This window comes from Ananas comosus, linkage group 6 (assembly GCF_001540865.1).
Source record: "Ananas comosus cultivar F153 linkage group 6, ASM154086v1, whole genome shotgun sequence".
Classification (NCBI taxonomy): domain Eukaryota; kingdom Viridiplantae; phylum Streptophyta; class Magnoliopsida; order Poales; family Bromeliaceae; genus Ananas; species Ananas comosus.
This window is the reverse complement of record NC_033626.1, coordinates 13,715,457-13,735,872: the sequence shown is the minus strand read 5'-3', so window position 1 is coordinate 13,735,872 and position 20,416 is coordinate 13,715,457. Positions and strand designations below refer to the sequence as shown.

Here is a 20,416-nt window from a genome sequence, read left to right as displayed (position 1 = left end):
AGATCAGTGATATCCCACCTTTATAGCTTAGTTTATATTTTAAATGAATGAAGTGGTGGTTGTACTAATTTTTTTCTAACAAAAAAAAAAAAAAATTCTGAATGGCATTAAATGATGAACTTATGCAGAAAAGCCCTTCGAAGTCTCCAGTTTTAGTAATCGGCGCTCTCTAAAATTCCGTTAACAGGTGAGCCCCCTCTTCCAGTGTAGTTCACTCACAACGCATACACTCTCTCTCTCTCTCTCTCTCTCTCTCTCTCTCTCTCTCTCACTCCTTCCTCTTCCGCCCTCCAATGGCTTAGAATCGTCGCCGAGCAAAGCGAAAGGGGGCGATTTGATGCCCTTTAGGGTTTTGGATCGAGTGGGGTAGGTTAATGGTGATGCTCCCTCCTCCGGGATCGGAAAATGGGGGTTCTCGAATCTATTTTGGGGAAGAATGGGAGGAAGTTCATCAAGCGCAAGGATAGCGATGCGGGAGAACATGGTCAGATTCCTCTCTCTCTCCCTCTCCTTTTCTATCTATTAATTTCAATATTTTACTGAATAATATGTTTAGGTTATTCTTTAATCATGAATTAGGAACGGTATAATGTTTTTCTCACGGTTAAATTTTCGCTGAGGGTGATGTGGTTCTAGGGTTTTATAGTATTTACTTACATTGTGCAGGTTTTTTTTTTTTTTTTAATATATGTTTTTGCCCTTTTCTGAAACAGAAAGATTATATTTTGCGTGCCTATAGCTATACACAAATTCCTTAATTTTTTTTTATGTTTCCAAGTTTGTGATACCTATTTTTCATGCTCTTTTGGGTTCTGGAATTGGAGTGTGAAATTGATTACTGGTTTACTGACCCAGATCGATATTTTATTGTAGCATTTCCATTTAGATAATTCGGACCTGGACATGTTGGGATTTTTGGGTTTTTTTTTTGTTAGTAGATTTTTTTTTTTTTTGAGAGAGATAGGTAGCACGCTACGCGTTTATTTCATTTAGAAATAAATTTAGATGAAAATGTGAATCAACTAGGATTCGAACTTGGTCTCGAGTACCAACCACCAAGCCCTTTGCCACTTGCTCTAGGGACGGTCGGTTTTTTGTTAGTAGATTTAATCTCGCTTATTTGATGTTCCAATGATGCATCCTTTCCGTTGAAGGTTATAGATAAGAACTCACAAGCTTTGCTGATTGGCTTGTGTCTACTAATACTGGACATCAATCATTTTAATTTGGTTTCTTAATTTCATGTTATGTAGTTGCTCTTGCCTAATTCTATAACTGTTACCTGTTCCTATCAAAGTCGTTTTCAAACAATGATGCTTTTTGCTAGGAAAATGACATAGTTTAGGTCCTAGTAGTCAATGGCTGTTGATTCTTTGTCCTTGCTAGGGATTTTTCTACCTGTGGGCTCTCCTCCATAGATTTTCTAAGGATCCCTCTCGCCTTTGTTGCAGTTAACTGCATTGCTTAAGATTTGCTTTAGGCTTGAAGTTCATCTTCTATGATATAATGGAAGTTCCAATCAATTGGGACTCTACTGTAGTTCCTTTCACTCTTTTAATTATTTAGTTTTAATTAAATAAAGTAATTAGATGAGTACAAATCCAATAGCCTACTTGGATGAAAATTTATTTATTCTAATCAGTTGCTGCTTGTGTTTTGGTGTTGTTTGGGTAATAAGATGAGTTAGTTTCCACCTATAAGCTAGGCTTTCATTGTAATTATTGCATTCTCATGGATCCCTTGCATTCCCTCTCGATATTATCTTCTTAAGAAGAAAGATGAGACCTCTAATCTGTACTTATCCAACTATTTGTGCCTTCTTGTACATATTTGTGCTTTGGAATTGATGCACATTTTATTAGTATATCCTCGGTTGAAAAAAATAGTTCTTAGTACCCATACTCGCAATTTTCAGTATGCTAACAACAGGAAGTTCCACAGCATTGAGATCCAAAAACTGCATCTTTTAATGCTCTCTGACTTTGATCACCACCAGGTCGGGCACTCGAGGAGCTGCGGAGCTCCTTGTACAGTGAGATACATACTTCAGAAGGAGCGAAAAGACAGCAGCAGAGATTCTGTGGTCCAGTTGTTGCAATGACTTTCAACTTTACAGTTGCTGTTGGCATAATCATGGCAAATAAAGTGGTTGGTTCCCGTTTGAATCCCGTTTGAATCATTATACATTTGTTATTTTATCTTTCTTTACATTTAGAACAAATTGCATCAGGGACATTTTACCATAGTTTCAATATGGTCAATCAGGCCTCTAAATTTTGCCTTTTGTCGTAATCTTACTTTCAACTAAAATCCTTCATCAAGTTGGGCAGAATTGTCCATGCAATCCTCATCTAATTGCCTTGTTATTGATCTCTGGACTTCTCATATGGTGATTACTTGGGCATTTCACCCAATTTAACCGAGGAAGTTAATGAGAAGGGTAGGTTTGGCACGGAATGCAATGGTTAGTTACCCCATTCTAACAACTGAAAAAGAAACTGAAACCTTATAAAGCTTGGGCAATTGTAGCACAATTTACCATTCCTTTATGCCTAGTGACTACTATAAGTAACTTTTATATTTTGTTTTGTTATAGGTCATGGGCAAGGTTGGATTTAACTACCCAGTTGCTCTATCGTTAATCCACTATGCAGCTGCTTGGTTTCTAATGGCCATCTTCAGGGCGATTTCCCTCTTACCTGCTTCTCCTCCTTCGAAATCCACTCCTTTCTCCTCTTTATTTCTTTTGGGTGCTGTCATGTCTCTTTCCACTGGTCTTGCTAATATCAGCTTAAAACATAACAGGTGCAATTATTCATGCATTTGATACTGTAACTGCTGCAATGCCCAATTTCCTTTGCTAGTCATCACTTTTTGCTGTATACAGTGTAGGATTCTATCAGATGGCAAAGATAGCTGTTACTCCAACTATTGTTCTAGCAGAGTTTATGCTTTTTAAGAAAAAGGTTTCCTTGCAAAAGGTAAGCATCGTCCCTTCTAACAGCCTTCTTTGAATTCGTGTGACTTTTCGTATTTTTCATTGCGGTGGATGTCAAAATATGCAGAAGGTTGTTTCTTTCTAAAAAATTCACCTTTTATTTTAATTTAGTAAGTTTGATTTAGTTTTTCATTATTGCAACTTTTGTCCAAAATTTCGTAGTATTTAATATTTCTGGAATCAATTACCCCTTGGTGCAATCTCTGATGCATATATTCATCATAGAATGTGCTAGGCTGAATTCAAGTTTATAGAGAAAAATTTTGGTCCAAACTTGAAAAAGAAAAGTAGATCACTACTGCAAAATAAAGGGTGGAATGTTTATGCAGAAACCACTAAGCATAATAAATATTTAGATGTTTTTCATGGCGTAACTGAAGCTCAAGATATGCATGTGGTTCTTTTGGACGGAGTACAAAATTTGCTTGTTGTTTTCATTAGAAACTACAGTTTGAAAACTCCCTGGTACTTTAAACCCCCGTTTGGTTTGGGGTTAAGGGGTGGAATAACCCCTTAACCCCGAAGTTATTCCCAAACACCCAATTTGGGGGGTGGGGTAACCCCACCCCACCCCACCCCATTACTCCAACCAAACAAAACACTATTTTACCCACTATCCTTCTTATCCCACCTACTCCAACCAAACATTATTTTTCTTAATCCTGGACTAACACCAACCCCCAACCAAATACAAAAAATACTCTAACCCGACCTTAACTCTGAACTTAACCCTATCCCTGAAATAACTAGTTTTTTCTTAACCCCGAACGAAACGGTAAAGATCTCATCACTTTGTATTTTTTTTGGTGTTGCAGGCTATTACACTTGCTGTAGTATCAGTAGGAGTGGCTGTTGCCACTGTCACTGATCTGGAGTTCAATTTTTTCGGTGCTTGTGTAGCATTAGCATGGATTGTACCGAGTGCTGTAAATAAAATTTTATGGTCAAATTTGCAGCAGAGTGGCAATTGGACTGCTCTCGCGTAAGCCGTTTGTTACACGTGCAAGCTAGTTCTCAATTTTGGGTATATTCTAATTCTGTAATTGATTTAATCAGGTTGATGTGGAAAACAACCCCAATTACCATATTCTTCTTCATGGCTTTGATGCCTTTGCTGGACCCACCAGGCATTTTATCCTTTAATTGGGATTTCAACAACACGACCGCTATAATTGTATCAGCCCTTTTTGGATTCCTACTTCAGTGGTCAGGAGCTTTGGCACTTGGGTGAGACTAGTTTTGTTTATCTCTACATCTATGGAAAAAACTTGCCCCCTTTTGGATATTAAGAATATACTTTATGCCTACCCTGCATATGGAGTTGTGTTTCACTATCTTGCATTATAGGCAACAGTATATTTGTCTTGATTGTTTGGTGAGAAACGTATGCACCTTACATGAACTATAGCACATGGTGAAGTGTAGGTTGCTGTCTCAAAATTCGCTGTAGTTCAGGTTCCATCAGTAATTTTTACCTTCCTGTTTGGTCTGAACTCTTTTAATGTTTATGCAGTGCGACGTCTGCAACCTCTCATGTTGTTTTGGGCCAGTTCAAAACAATAGTTATTATGCTCGGTGGCTATCTGCTTTTTAGTTCTGACCCTGGGGCTACTAGTCTGTGTGGAGCGATCGTTGCTCTTTGTGGGATGTCTGTCTACACTTACCTCAACCTGCGAGGGCCAAACGAGTCGCCACCGGCTTCTAGCAAGCAGCTTCTTTCGAAGCAGAGCTCCCTTTCCTCAAAGCCTAAAGCTAGCGCAGATGACGAGAAGCTTGAAACAAAGAATGCTGATTCTGTTTGACCGAAGAAGCCCCTAGGAAGAGCTGAGCTATTGCTTATTTAACCAATTAACCTTTTCCCTTATTTTCTTTTTTCTTTTTTATTTATTTTCTTTCTTCATGCATTTTTTAATGTTTTTTTTTTTTTTCCTGGTAATCTGGGTTATAATATTGCAGAGTTAGTGCAATTTTGAGTCAATTGTACAGCAACAGCTATGTTTCTGGATAGTTGCCAAAGTCCTATAAATATTCTGTGTGAAGTTGTTTACAGTATGCGGCATAGCAAGGTCATTAAAGAGTTCTTCTGAGCTGATGTAGTTGCATTAAGATTGTCTTTATCGGCTTTATTATGTCTTTTGAGCCCTAGATTGATTTATATCACATAAAAAAGGTGATCTCTGAGGCTTTATTTTCTCTAGATACGTGTGTCATGTCTGTTTGGATGTATAAATATATATTTTTTTTCTTTTGATGAGCGAGGAGAAATATAGTAAGTTATTTGCAACTTCATGGTATGTACATTAAAATATGCTAAGTCATTTTGCATGTAGAACCTAGTATCCTAAGAAAATTAAATATGTTATATGTATTTTTAAAAAAACAAATTAGATGGTTTACATTTTTTTTTTTTTTTTTTAGTTCTTTTCAATTCTGGGAGCGACCGTTGAAGCCTCTTTGCAAACTTCTGTTAGGGTGCGTTTGGTTCGAAGTCGGAATCGAAATCGGAATCGGAATCAAAATAAGCTGGAATCGGAATCGGAATGATTCATTATCTAATTCTGTTTGGTTTATCACCTGAATCGGAACCGGAATAAATCATTTCCATTATCGGTGTTTGGTTCAGGTGGATATAAAAAATGTAATCAAATTAATATACTAACATTATCTTTATAATATATTAATTTAAATTCAAATTAAAAATTAAATATTAAAAATTTACATCAAAATTTTGAAATAATGTCTAAATTTTAAATCTATTTTTTTTAAAAAAAATTAAACTTTGAAGTTGAGTGGATAATTTAAAATATGAAACTAAATTTTGATTTATTCAAATTCAAATTTAAAATTACAATTTAAATTTTAATTTGAATACATAAATTTAATTTAAGTTTGAAATAAAATTTGAATAACATTTTATATAAATTAAAATTTAATTTAAATTCAAATTCATAAGTTAGATTCGAAATACTTGATTAAATTTTAATTTTTAATTTAAGTTTAAATTAAAATTTAAAATTATATATTTAATTTTAAAATTTTAACTCATATTTTAATTAAAAAAGTTGAAAAAATAAATTTAATCCGAATAAATATCCATTCCGTCCGGATTCAACTTTCAATCCGGCCTCCTAGGCCGGATTGAAAAAAGAGGTGATTAGGAGATTCCCATTCCACTCGGGGATCTTAATCGGAATGGAACTCCCGCGTACCAAACACCGATAAACGGATTTATCCATTCCGATTCTGATTCCAGGGTAAAAAAGAAGCGAACCAAACGCGCCCTTAATTTAATAAGCAGAACCTAAGTAGAGCTACACAATCCGACCCAACCCAATTTATTCCGACCCAGCCCAACTGTGGCTCAGCCCAAGAAAGGATTAGCCTTTAACCGGACCCAACCTCAACCAAATCAGGTCCAATCCATTACTAATTTGACTTGGCCCACGATGGGCGCTGGAGTTGTTTAACTAGGGTTTGGCCTTCGTCCCGACCAAACCCCGCCCAACTCGACCCAACGATATATAACACGAGCTCTTCTCTTCTTCTCCATTGTAGCTCTTTGGTTCCCGCTCCGGTTCGCAGTTCACTGCTCCTTATCAGGGTTTAGGGTTTTATCCTCGTCCTTCTCGCCGAACCCCCAATGGCCTCCAAGAAGCGAGCGCCAAAACCTAATACCAAGAAGAAGAAGGCAAAGCCGCCGCCACCTTCGCCGGAGGAGGAGATGAGAGATCTTGAGGATACTGATCCCGAGCCCGAAGAAGACCAAGAAGGAGGAGGAGGAGGCCGCGCCGAATCGTCGGGCGACGAAGAGGAGCAGTCCCAATCAGATGTCTCCTCCGACGAGGAACCCTTCACCGACGATTTCCTCGGCGGCAGCGGCGATGGTTCGTGATCATCATTTCCTCTCTTTCCTTTGATTTCGGTGATGTTTTAGGGTTTGAATTTGATCGAAGGTGTTGTTTTGATTCTTGCTAAAATTTCAGAGGAAGGGGTGGAGTCGGGTTCGGAATCGGACGAGTCCGATTTGGAGGTGAAGTCGCGGGCGATCGACAAGGCGAGGGCAAAAGCGGAGGAAGAGGCGGAGGAGGAGCTGAAGCTCAATATAAAGGAGGAATCTGATGAGTTCAGATTGCCCACCAAAGAGGTGCCTTTTTTTTTTTTTAATGTTTTGGTGATTCCCTTTATCTCTATTATGTGTTCAATGTTGTATGGCCATTAGATCTTTTTCATGGACTCGTAGGAGCTCGAAGAAGAAGCGCTTTTACCACCAAACCTTCCAAACATTCAACGGAGGATTAAAGAGAGTGCGTACCCTTTGGCGGCGCCCGCGCCCTAATTCCTTTTCGCTTTTGTACACAGATCGAGCTCTACCAATATATTGAAGTTGCACATTTCATCGGTGAGTTTAAAGTTCTTGTCTTTTCATTCATAATTTCGTGTCTGTTTCCTTTTCCCGGTGCAGTCGTTCGCGTGCTATCAAATTTTAGCGCTCTGAGGCAAGAAGGTGTGTCACGGAAGGATTATATCAATCAGCTTAAGGCAGACTTAATGGCCTACTATGGATACAATGAGTTTCTAATCGAGGCATTTATTGAGGTTTGCTTTCGGCACTCTTGTGTTTAGATGATTTGTTTATTTCTATGGTGCTACTATTCTCATGAATTCTTCTGCTTCGGTTTTCTAGATGTTCCCGGTTGTCGAACTCGTTGAGTTATTGGAGGCTTTCGAAAAGAAACCCCCCGAAACCTTGCGTACTAATACTTTGAAGGTACCTGTTTTATAATTATCCTATGATATTCATAATGAAGTCGGGATTCAAAAGTATTAATTGGTCCCTTAGTATCTATTCTAATTCGTTTCCTTTTTTAAAATTTTTTGGGCTGTAGACTAGGCGACGCGATCTTGCAGGTGTTTTGCTAAATAGAGGGGTGAACCTAGACCAAATAGGGAAATGGTCAAAGGTACAGATTGTTTAATGGGTGTTTAACCAATTGCTTTTATTAATAAAATTGTGTTCTGAGAAATTTTATATCCATTGGAATTACAGGTGGGGTTGGTCGTATATGACTCGCAAGTCCCTGTTGGTGCAACTCCTGAATATATGGCTGGGCACTACATTGTACTTTCTTGCTACTCAACTGTGATCGTTTTCTATCCTTCCCATTTATTTTCTTTCGGGTTTATTTACATAATATTGTGACTCTCTAATGCTGCAGAAACAAGGTGCAAGTTCCTTTTTACCTGTTATGGCTCTAGCTCCTCAGGAAAAAGAGCGGATTGTCGATATGGCGTAAGTTCTTCCACTTGTTGTTGGAGAATGTAGCTTTGTGTGTTTATCTGTAATTCCTTTGAATGATATAAAAAATAATAACTCTGCTAGTATTCGTCATTTGTGCCTATTTTCAAGCTCTTCTTTTGATTCAATTGTGTTGTGGAATCTGGATAGATATGTGTAAAGATTTAAGCAATAACGATCTATCGACCGACTTTTGGTCCTGGTATCTCAATCTTTTAATCTTAAATATTGTGTATCAGTGTATGTAAGAATATGAGTGCATGGAAACTGTGAATTAGAGTTACATACTTTATATTACCTTCTCCAAGTCGCTTACTGTTGACACTGGCTTGATTTGGATCTAGTTGGATTGTTTAAAAGAGGGGCAATTTCATGATCTCTTAGTTAGACTTGCCAACTCATCTTTAGGTACAGCTGTTAAAGAATAAGTCCTTTTAATCAGTCAAGGACTCAAGGTAGGTTCACAAATAGGGATGCAAATGGATTCAGGTTGGTGGAGCTCCCACTCCGATCCACTTCTAATAGGGCAGTAAATGGGGACAGTAAGCAGGGGTATGTTTGTAACCTGAAATTGATTTGGGTGGGAGACGGTAAAAAAAATGGATCCAACTCGCACCCCGACCTAATCCCGAACCACCACAAATAAGTATTACAAATAAGTATTTAAATTGCAACATAACTTTTAATTTCTTTCGAATATTATTTGAGTTTTGAATGCTAGTTCTTTGTAAAATTAATGTTATTGAAGAGAGTTTTTTATGGTACTTTTGTTATTTTTTAATTTTATTTTAACTAAAATAGAAAAAATTAATTACATTTAATTTAAATTGCAATAAAAGAAAGTGATTGGTGGGGCTGATTCGGGGTGTCAGCGGATTTGTTGTTAGCGGGGTGGGTCTTCTGCCTCCACCCCGTTTGCATCCCTATTCACAGAGCATTAATATATAGTTGTTTCCAAAGATCCATCTTATAAGCTTAGAAACTTTATGATGTAGCCAGTTTTAATAATTATGAAACAAGATGAGATTTTTCAACTTTACAATGAAAGGCGGCTAGTTTGATGTGTCTAATTATTAGTGCCTCTATCATTTTTTTTTTTCTTTTTAGACATTGATGAATTTGGTAGAATTTTTATTGGTTGGTTAGCAATTTGCATGTTTTCCCCCCTGAATTACTAATTCTCCTTTAAATTGCAGTGCTGCTCCAGGTGGCAAGACGACGTATATTGGAGCTCTTATGAAGAACACTGGTATCTGCAAATTCAAATTTATTAAGTTTTGCCTGCTTGATTGCCATCCCTTATCTTCTGCTGCTTTGGCTTCTTATTTTTCTTTGTAAAATCAGTTAGTTGTCTAGGAACACAATTTATTACTATTTTGGCTGTATTGGGTTGGCACTTAGCACCCACTGCAGGCAAATTATTTCGGCTCTATGGCTTCAGATGGAACTATTTGTAATAGTCTGTTTTGTTGAATGACAATTTTGATTAGATAACTACTGATTTTGTTTATCTAAGCTGAGCTTGGTCTTCGAGTGTCTTTGCTATCTCCGGTCTGTCTTTTAAACCGACAGAATTCTAGGCTTTTTTTTTTTGCTTTCTGCATCTGTCTCTTGTTACCTGAATGTATCGATTGGTTATAGTCAGTAGTTTGTACTTGTCACAATTTATGCTATTTATGGTAATAGTTATGGCAGATGTTCTGTCCTTTCTTGGTTTTATTTTGTCAGTCAGTATATCTATCGTGCTGCAGTTTGTCATCTTTATTGTGATCAGCATCTCCAAACATTTATGGCATTAAACGTGGCAACTTGTTCTTTTTCTTTTATCTTTTCATTTTGTATTTTCAGTTAGTGCAAGGGGGGTAATGTGATATTTATGCAATTAGGATATGTGATATAAAGAATAATGATGAGAAAGGTTTATAAACTACCTTTAAATTTGTCAACCTTATAGGGGTATTCTGCCATTCACATGATTACAATCTTCGTCATTCATTGTTACCTTGTTTGTGTTAGATCTTAAATCACTGTATTTTATATTGCAAAATGGCTCAAACGTCATTCTTTGTTTACCTCGTCTGATTCACCTTTATAGTAGAAACTTCTTCGAATGTCATAGAAGGTAAACGAGTAAGTAGGTTTGATAGAGAAGTCACGTTAGTTCATTACATTCATATTGGACATTCTTATCTTGGATTTTGAGTCAACGTATTTTCAGTAATGAATATCTTACAATCCTCGTTTTCCTCATGCAGGAGTAATTTATGCGAACGAGTTCAATGAGAAAAGACTGCATGGATTGTTGGGCAACATACATAGGATGGGTGTCACAAATACCATAGTGTGCAACTACGATGGTAGGGAGGTAGGTTTAAAATATTATTCTCTTTGATGTGCTATAGTCATACTAACAATTGTTTTTTTTTTTTTTTGCAATTAAGTTATTTTATATCTGAAAAGCTAGTATTTTGTTTACTTTGTCGAATACCATTTTACAAATGATACTTCTTCAAACTGTATGTTGGGTTTATAGCTGATTTCTCTTGGTGTGGAATGTTTCAGTTCAGAATTCAGATAAAGAAATTATCTGTTCGTTCTTCGTTTATAATTAATATGATAGCCATTATTGCCCTCGTATAGATTTACAGTGTGTTTCTGTGGTCTCAAAATCACAATTTTTTGTGCTTTTTCAGCTGACGTTGGGGTCATTATTTGAATGTATCTTCACTGTTTTGATGTTTCTCACTTGCGTCCACAACTCAATGTTTCTTGCTAAATTTTGCCAGCATTGCTCTATCATTTCAATTAGCATAGCAATATGAAAAACGACAGAGCGGCAATTTATAATATGGTATTGCTATTTGTATGATGACAGCTACCCAAGGTTCTTGGATTGAATTCTGTTGACAGAGTATTGTTGGACGCGCCCTGCACTGGGACAGGGGTGAGTTGACTCTGCCATCTAATTCTCCTTGTACCTTTGACATGCTGAGGTCTCTGTTTCCTCATAATTGTCTGCCTTCTCTCTTTTTATAGACAATTTGGAAAGACGAACAGGTTAAAATGTCGAAGACCATTGAAGATGTTCGGAATTGTGCTTTCCTGCAGAAGGTAATGCTGTTCATCATGCTTTACCGCTTAAATATTATTATCTTATTATGCTTTGACTTGCATAGGGCTACCCCAAAACTAACAGCATATTCTTCGCAAAGACACATTATACAGATTTGTCTGGTTTCATTCTTATCATTCTTCTATACATGATTCACTTTTTCAAACAATCTTTCTGGTCAGATCAAGTTAGATATGTTTGTAAATTTCGGTCCTAAAGCTATATATTATCGTTGATACTACAAATCATTATGGTGCATATCTGTTCTGAACTACTTTCATTCATTGGGATATGGAAATAGATAAAAACATGAGTATTCGTAAGAATATATTGAATGCGGACACTTGGTGTAGTAATAATATTTGTCGAGCCTAGGGCATGTCGAATATTATCATATATGCATGCTTATCTGAAAACCTAGTATAATTGTCAGCCATGCCTGCAAGTAGAAGATGAATTACACTAATTGATTTTGACTGTTTTTGGTTTGATATCCTACGGTCAGCTAAAAGTGAATGAATCTCTTTTTGCAGCAACTGATCTTGGCAGCAATTGATTTGGTTGATGCTAATTCGAAAACTGGAGGTTATATTGTTTACTCAACTTGTTCCATGATGATTCCGGAGGTTTGTTTGATGATGACACACTCCGTTATTAGTTATTTTCTAAATCCACTTTTCTGCATCCACATCTCTCATCTGTTCTTTGTACTCACAGAATGAGGCAGTTATAGATTATGCGCTGAAAAAGAGAGATGTAAAGCTTGTGCCTTGTGGATTGGACTTCGGCCGCCCGGGGTATGCTATATATAAAATTTTGTTGTTTTCACTTTTTGCTTTTTTGTTTTGGACATGTTGGTGAATTCTTCTGTTTTCCAGATTCATACGCTATAGAGAACATCGGTTTCATCCCTCTTTAGAGAAAACAAGGAGGTTTTATCCCCATGTTAATAACATGGAGGGATTTTTTGTGGCGAAGGTGCGTGTTTTCGTGCACATCTTGCTTCAAGGCTTTAAACAGAATTGTTAAATTCTAGCAGACTTTACTTTCATATGTCTGGATTCATCATATGATTTATTTATTATTTATTATTTGTTATTTGTTTTGTGCGCGTATACTATTGTACGTCGGTTTTAGATGTTAGGTTTTGGGATCTGAGAAGTGTTGGTTGTACTTTTTCCCTTCAGTTGAAGAAGATGAGTAATACCAAACCAGCGGCCTCAGAACCTTCTAAAACATCAGAGGAAGCAGAAGAGGCAGTTGTTACCGACGGCCTTAAGGACGATAAGAAGGACATCCCAAATGGAGAGCTCGAGCAGCCCAAAAACCCTAAAAAGGGCAGTTCTGAGCGACCCAAGAACCCTAAAAAGGGTCTTGTGAAGAAGAAAGCGAAAGCTTCTAAAAGCGGCACCCCGTCGGATACCAAGCAGCCACCTTCATCAAGTAAGAAGGCAATGAAGAAACGAAAATCTCCATCGAAGGGGAAAATAGGAGGACCGAGGTAAAAGTCGACATCATTTTGTTTCTAATAATCACGGAAAAAAATTGTTTGAACTTTGCTGATCTGTGTATGTTTTTGAACTAACAGAGAGGATAAGAAGAGGAAAGCCTTGAAGAAGAGAAAGGTACAGAGTGGTACTGATTAATACAATATAATTATTATGCAAGATACGGCTTGACGGGGTAAAACATAACTACTGGGGTCGGGGCAGTTGTATACTATATCAACTGGATTAAGTACCAGGAAGTATAAACCCAGGACGAGGAGGAAAAGCAATTTTGTTGCCTATAGGGTTAGTGTATCTTACACTCATAATTTGGTTGGTTGATTTATTTTGAGGCTGAGAAGAGAATTTTCAAGGAGCTCTGAATCTCATACTTTATGGTTTGTTGGAAGTTCAAGCTTAAGACAAATTGTTTATCTGTTGTAGTTTGGTAACGCAACTGTATGGCGAATTTAAGTAGTCTGAAAATTAATGTTATTATTATTATGGATAATCTTATTACCTGTTTAAAACCGAAATGTTTACTTGGGTATTTTCTCGACGCGGTAGATTAACAACAGATAGAGGTGATACTTATGCCATCGGTGAAATAGTTGGAAGAGCTTTTTAGCTTCTGTCGAAGTGAACGTTAATAATAATGGTGCTAAACGCGGTGGGGTTGTTGCAAGCATAAAGTTTAGTACAAGATTTGATCATTAAATGTGAAAAAAAAAAAGAAAAAAAAACTATAATATAGTAAAAAGTAAAAAAGGTTAAATTATAGAAAATTCTTATACAAATATTTACTTTTTCTCTCTAATTTTTAAAAATTTATATTTTATTTTTGTAATATTTTAAATTGTTGTATTTAGCTTTCTTCCATTAGGGTTTCACAATTATTCTGTTTATTTTTTATAATTTATATCGAAAATATTTTTGAAAATAATTATAGTATTATAGTAAAATTATTTTTTTTAGAGAAGAAGTAAGGATAAAATATTATATTTTGCCCTATACATTAATATATTATTTTTTAAAATATATTTTTGAAATTTTAAGGAAGCAAAATATAAATTTTTAAAAGTTAAAAAGGAGAAAAAAAAAGAAAAAGGGGTATTTAAGAGAAGTGTTCGGAAGGGTTGAAGGCGGCGACGACACATCATTCTCTGTGCGAGTACTCCTGAATTCGGCGGCGCAACAGGATACTTTGCCGAATACAGTTGGAGTAACTCTGAGCGGATGGTCACGCGGGGTGGTCTAAGATGATAATCTGACGAAGCAGCTGCAATGCTCGCACTCTCCACCACCATTTCTTCTTCTTCTTCTTCTTCTTCTTCCTGCCACTCTCGCCCACCTCAAACATTCCCTCCCAATCCCCAACCAAACCTTAACCCTAACTCTAACCCTAGACGTTCCTCTCCTAGAGAAGAAGCGCTTCCCAACCTCTTCGCCAGCTTCTCCACCCCATCGGAGCTCCAACAGCTCCACGCCCACCTCATCAAGCGCGGCCTCCCCGCCTCCGCTCTCCCCTCCGCCCGCGTCGCTGCCGTGTGCGCCCTCTCCTCCCCCTCCGCCTTCTCCTACGCGCGCCGCCTCCTCCGCCGCAGCGCCGCCGCCGGAGACCCGCCGGAGACCTTCCGATGGAACTCCCACCTCCACGCGCTCTCGCTCTCCGCAGCACCTACCGACGCCCTCGCCCTCTTCGCGCGCCTCCGCCTCTTCGACGTCCCCCTCGACGCGTACACCCTCTCCTTTACCCTCAAAGCATGCTCCCATTTAACCCGTCTCTTCATGGGTCGCGCCGTTCACGCCTTGGTCGAGAAGCTAGGGTTCCGTTCCGACGTGTTCCTCCTCAACACCGTTCTTCACTTGTACGCTTCTTGCCGTGAAATGACCGTCGCGCGGCTCCTGTTCGACAGAATGCCCGTGAGAGATGTTGTCACTTGGAATATTATGATAACCCACTTCAGTAAAACAGGGGAGATGGAGAGCGCGCGCGAGCTGTTCGATTTAATGCCTGAAAGAAGCGTGAGGTCGTGGACGGCCATGATCGCTGGGTACGTACAGCGCAAGAACCCTCGCGAGGCCATACGCGACTTCTGTGAGATGGAGGAGATTGGAATGAAACCCAATGAGGTGACTGTGGTGGCCGTTCTCGCTGCGTGTGCCGATTTGTGTGCACTAGATTTGGGAAAGCGAGTTCACGAGTACTTGGATCGATGTGGGTTTCAGAAGAATGTCAGGGTTTGCAATACACTTATAGATATGTACATAAAGTGTGGTTGTGTAGAAACCGCCAGGAGAGTGTTCGATGAGATGACCGAGCGGACGGTGGTGACTTGGTCAGCTATGATTTGTGGCCATGCGATGCATGGACAAGGAAGGGAAGCCTTAGATCTCTTTTCTTCGATGACCCAAGAAGGTTTGAAGCCGAATGGAGTCACGTTCGTCGGATTATTGCATGCATGTAGCCATATGGGTTTGTTGGAGGAAGGCCGAAAATTCTTCACAAGCATGACTAAAGACTACGGCATAGCGCCTAAAATTGAGCACTTTGGTTGCATGGTCGATCTCCTCAGCCGTGCCGGTTTGCTTAAGGAAGCACGAGAGTTGATCGAGAAGATGCCAATCAAGCCTAATAGTGTTATATGGGGTGCTATTCTCGGAGGCGCCAGACTACATAAGAATGTTGAGATGGGAGAAGAGGCTCTTCGGCATCTTGTTGTGTTGGACCCACTTAACGATGGGTACTATGTTGTGTTATCCAACATCTATGCAGAGGCTGGGCGGTGGGGTGACGTTGCGCGGGTGCGGCGAATGATGAAGGATCGGGGACTAAAGAAGACTCCAGGGTGGAGCACGGTGGAATTGGGCGGGGTGGTTCATGAATTTGTTGCAGGGGAGAGTGACCACCCCCAAATTGAGGAGATTTATAAGATGTGGGATGAGTTGGTAGAGGAGATGACGCGGAGAGGCTATGGGCTCATGAACACACCCCCAGGGACGCCCGTCAGGGTTATGAAGAATCTTCGCGTGTGCAATGATTGCCATGCGGCTCTGAAGTTGATATCGGAGATTGCCGAAAGGGAGATTGTCGTCCGGGACCGTAATAGGTTCCATTGCTTTAAGGATGGGACTTGCTCTTGTAGAGATTACTGGTAGATGCTTAAGGCATGGTTTGGTTTGGTGCTGAATTCGGCATCGCGAGCAGCTCGAACTCATCTTCGGGTTGTTGGGCTCACTGCCAATGGCGACCATTAGGGTTGTCAAGAACCTCGGAGGCTGCAGCGATTGCCTTGTGGCCTTTGAAGTCAATATCAGAGATTGCTGAAAGGGACATTGTAGCACAGCGTCGGAATCGTTTCCATTGTATTATATATGGGAAGTTTTATTCTTGTGGGCATTACTGTTAGGTGCTTAAGGTACAGTTAGGGCCAGGGGTAAACTCAGTATAAATGAATTTGGTGTAAATTCTTCATTCTTTTATCCCTCATTAATATTATAATAATTCTACTGTAACTAAGAACTAGAGTAATAGTTAATCTTCTTCTCCTTGGTTTTGTTTCACAAGATTACATGAGTATGAATGATGCGATAATAAGAATTAAGTTTTGATTTAAACTTGTTTCGACCACAACAACTATATCCTTTTTTCTTTTCTTTTTTTTGGCACTTTCTCTTGGCTTTAATTAAAGCGCATGAGATCCTTAAGAGTTCATGCACTAATAATAATTATTTCATGCGAGCAAGTTCCTTTTATTTTGTTTCGTAAATGAAATTTGAAATCTCAGTAGCTATTCACTAATTACTGGCCCAATCCAAAATAACCAAATTAGGCCAGTGTTGGGCTCAAATATCCCAACGGAAAGATTCTATTGGGCCCTATAATTTTCGGCCCATCGAGGCCCGGTAATAAGGTCAGATCTAACTATGCCCATAAATTGGAACAAAATGGGCCCACTGTATCCGGCCCAATAGAAATGACCTGCCCAAAATCGCCCGACCCCCACCGTCGTCTCCTCCCCCGCCTCTTACACCAATGTTTCCATTCGAAGCGACATGGTTGTCTCCCTCTTACCTCCCCCGCGAGCGCTCTCCGCTCCAAAACCCTAAACCCTAAACCCCACACCACCATGAGAGGGCGATGGTGGTCGCATCCCATCATCCCCCGTACTCTCCCCTCCACTCGCTCCTCTTCCTCTTCCTCTACCTCCTCCCTCCTCCTAGCTCGGAGACCCCTCTCTTCTCCCTCCTCCTCCTCCTCCTCCTCCTCCGCCGCCGCCGAAGATACCCTAAACCTAGAAGGCCATTCACCAGAACATTTTCCTCTTTCCAAGCTCTCCTCCCTCCTCTCGGAGCGTAGCTGGCCCATAAGCCGCTTTTTAAGGCTTCTGGCTCCTTCCCTCAACCCATCTCACGTTTCCGAGCTCTTCCAGAAGCACCCTGTTAAGCCCCATACCGCCCTCGCCTTCTTCGATTGGATTGGGCGAAATCCCGGCTTTCGCCACACTGTAGAGTCCCATGCCGCGCTTCTCAAACTCCTCTTCCAGTACAAAACCCGCCTCAACTTGGAGAAGATCATCGTTTCCATGGTCAAATCATGTAATAATGCTGAAGACATGAGCGCTGCGATGGATACCTTGAAGGCAATTCGTCGAGCAGATGGTGTTGGTGATGATTTCAGTTTCTCTGGTGGACTTTCTCTCCGGTGCTACAACTTCCTCTTGAAGTCCCTCGCTCAGTTTGGAATGGTTGAAGAAATGAAGTTTGTGTTCCATCAGATTCAAAAAGATGGGATTTTGCTAGACCTTTTTACATATAACACGATGATTAAGGTATATTGCAAGGAAGGAAACATGATTGAAACGAAGAACTACTTGAGGTTGTTAATGAAAGAACAACTTGACCCAGACACCTTTACCTGCAATTCTTTGATATTAGGATTTTGTAAGAGCAAAAATTTTGATAGAGCTTGTTGGCTTTTCGTGATGATGCCGCAGATCGGTTGTTGGAGGAATGAATTTTCTTACACAATTCTTATTCACGGTCTGTGTGAGGCACATCGTACTGATGAGGCTTTCCTTTTATGGTCAAAGATGGGGGAGGACAAGTGCCGCCCGAATGTACATACATATACAGTGATGATCGATAGCTTATGCAAGGAGGCCAAGATTGAAACTGCTCGTGCATTGCTCGATGAAATGACTGATAGAGGTATAGTTCCAACTGTTGTCACATACAATGCTTTGGTTGGTGGGTACTGTAAGAGTGGTAGAACTAAGGATGCGTTGAGGATCGTGAATTTGATGGAATCAAGTGAATGTAAACCTGACGCTTGGACTTATGCTATGTTGATCAATGGTCTTTGCAACGATAATAGGGTTGAGGATGCTGAAGCTATGATGAATGAAGCTATTAAGAAAAATTTGGTTCCTAATGTTGTCACCTACACTAATTTGATTGATGGCTATTGCAAGTTGGGAAAGGTTGATGATGCTTTCAGGGTGAAGGATTTTATGCAATTGAATGGGTGCAAACCTGATGTCTGGGTTTATACTTCATTGATCACTGGGCTTTTAAAGAAGGACAGGCTAGAAGATGCTAAAGAAATTCTAAATGAGATTGTTGCAAATGGTTTAGTTCCGAATGTTGTCACTTATACTTCTTTAATTGATGGTTACTGTAAGAGAGGAAGAGTTGATGGTGCATTGGAGATTTTTGATCTGATGGATTCTAAGGGTTGCCAACCAAATGCTTGGACATACAATGACCTTATATATGGGTTTTGTCAGGTTAGGAAGGTTAATAAGGCAATGGTTTTATTGACTAGAATGCTCCGAAGTGGATTTTCTCCAAACGTCATTACATTTACCGCCTTGATTCAAGGGCAATGCAAGGAAGGTTATATCGATGGTGCTTTTAGGTTACTTGAGATGATGGAAGCAAATGAATTGGTGCCTGATCATCACACTTACTCGGTTTTAATAGATGCTCTTTGCAAGGCTGGAAGAAATGAAGAAGCTTGGTCTCTATTTAACAACCTTCCTACGAAAGGTATAAGGGCAAACAGAGTGATGTATACTAATTTAATAGATGGGTTTTGTAAAGCAGGAAATGTTAATTTTGCTCGCAACCTTCTAGAGAAAATGATATCTGACGACTGTCTGCCAGATTCCTACACATATAGTGCGTTGATACATGGCTTTTGCAAAGAAAAGCTACTGCAAGAAGCCTTATTACTGCTGGATGACATGACCAAGAAGGGAATAGAGCCAACACCTGTCACGTATACAACTCTTATTGATAAAATGCTCAAAGAAGGAAATGAAGATGATGCTAAAAGGATACTGGACAAAATGGTTTTGTCAGGGTATAAGCCAAATACGTTTACTTATACCGTATTCATCCATGCCTACTGCAGTGATGGAAGGATAGAAGAGGCAGAGAAAGTAATGGCAGAAATGGAAAAAGAAGGGGTTCTTCTGGATTTAGTGACCTATAGCATATTCATTGATGGATGTGGAAATATGGGGCAATTGGATCGCGCATTTTCTGCTCTCAAGCACATGATGGATTCTTCATGTGAGCCTAATTATTGGACTTACTCTATTTTACTCAAACACCTCCTCAAGAAGAATAATGCTGATAGTGTCTTTGTAGACACCTCTGGAATGTGGAATGTGTTGGAGTTAGAAACTGTCTTGAAACTTCTAGAAGAGATGGTGAAGCATGGTTGCACTCCTAATGTTGTAACTTACTACTCCCTTATTTCAGGATTCTGCAAAGGTGGTCGGTTGAAAGAAACACGTATGCTTTTATCTCACATGAAAGAGAGAGGTTTATCTCCAAATGAAGAAATCTATACATTGGTTATAACCTGCTGCTGTAATATGAAACTGTACACAGAGGCAATATCATTAATCAGTGACATGACAGAATTCGGCTATCAACCTCGTTTGGAATCCTACAAGCATCTCGTTTTAGGGCTTTGTGATGAAGGAGACTCTAAGAAGGCTAAATCTGTGTTCTGTGACTTACTTGAAAGAGAATATAATTATGATGAAGTTGCATGGAAAATTCTTATTGATGGTTTGCTTAGGAAGGGGCATGTTGATGTATGCTCTGAGCTTTTATTTGTCATGGAAGATAGGGGCTGTTGTCCTAGTCCTCAAACATATGCTATGGTGGCCAAAGAGAGTCCTGAGGCATTGAATGGTTTAGTTGGTGAACTTGAGGGGTAAGCTGGGTAATTTATGTTTCCATCCACAACAATTTTTGCGGAAGTTTTCTGAGCCGCTTCTTGCCTCAATAAGAAGTGGAAATACAACCACAAAATTTCCCATGACAATTGAAGATTTTTCTGTCGCGGCGGTGGGAAAACCAGCCCTCGTCAAAAGTGAAGCATGTCTGCTTCTTGGATTATGGTGGTGGTGGTGGATATCACGAAGTTGTAAACAGCCTGCTGATTGTGTCATAGCTCAACTGCAGGCAAGTTATTTTTCATGCACAAGTATTTTAACAAAAAG

The 20,416-nt window shown here is 39.4% G+C and overlaps 3 protein-coding genes across 4 annotated transcripts; all 3 read left to right on the top strand.

Moving 5' to 3' along the window:
• Positions 206-5,104, top strand: LOC109711563 (uncharacterized membrane protein At1g06890). 2 transcript variants are annotated; one of them, XM_020234694.1, is made up of 7 exons: positions 206-484; positions 1,997-2,148; positions 2,597-2,805; positions 2,888-2,981; positions 3,814-3,980; positions 4,055-4,225; positions 4,512-5,104. In XM_020234694.1, exons 1-7 carry the CDS (start codon positions 406-408, stop codon positions 4,798-4,800), a joined length of 1,161 nt encoding a protein of 386 aa, XP_020090283.1. In that variant the 5' UTR covers positions 206-405; the 3' UTR covers positions 4,801-5,104. The 2 variants fall into 2 exon arrangements, with proteins under 2 accessions (XP_020090283.1, XP_020090284.1); XM_020234695.1 differs by lacking the exon at positions 206-484 and adding an exon at positions 1,453-1,536.
• Positions 6,488-13,409, top strand: LOC109711562 (probable 28S rRNA (cytosine(4447)-C(5))-methyltransferase). The gene is made up of 17 exons (XM_020234692.1): positions 6,488-6,882; positions 6,982-7,142; positions 7,239-7,302; positions 7,461-7,594; positions 7,683-7,766; positions 7,885-7,959; positions 8,046-8,117; positions 8,215-8,288; positions 9,491-9,543; positions 10,550-10,659; positions 11,170-11,238; positions 11,331-11,405; positions 11,940-12,032; positions 12,124-12,203; positions 12,285-12,384; positions 12,594-12,907; positions 12,995-13,409. The coding sequence occupies exons 1-17, from the start codon at positions 6,639-6,641 to the stop codon at positions 13,050-13,052; spliced, it is 1,860 nt and encodes a 619-aa protein (XP_020090281.1). The 5' UTR covers positions 6,488-6,638; the 3' UTR covers positions 13,053-13,409.
• Positions 14,029-20,378, top strand: LOC109712156. The gene is made up of 3 exons (XM_020235580.1): positions 14,029-15,996; positions 16,152-16,231; positions 16,727-20,378. The coding sequence occupies exons 1-3, from the start codon at positions 14,178-14,180 to the stop codon at positions 20,129-20,131; spliced, it is 5,304 nt and encodes a 1,767-aa protein (XP_020091169.1). The 5' UTR covers positions 14,029-14,177; the 3' UTR covers positions 20,132-20,378.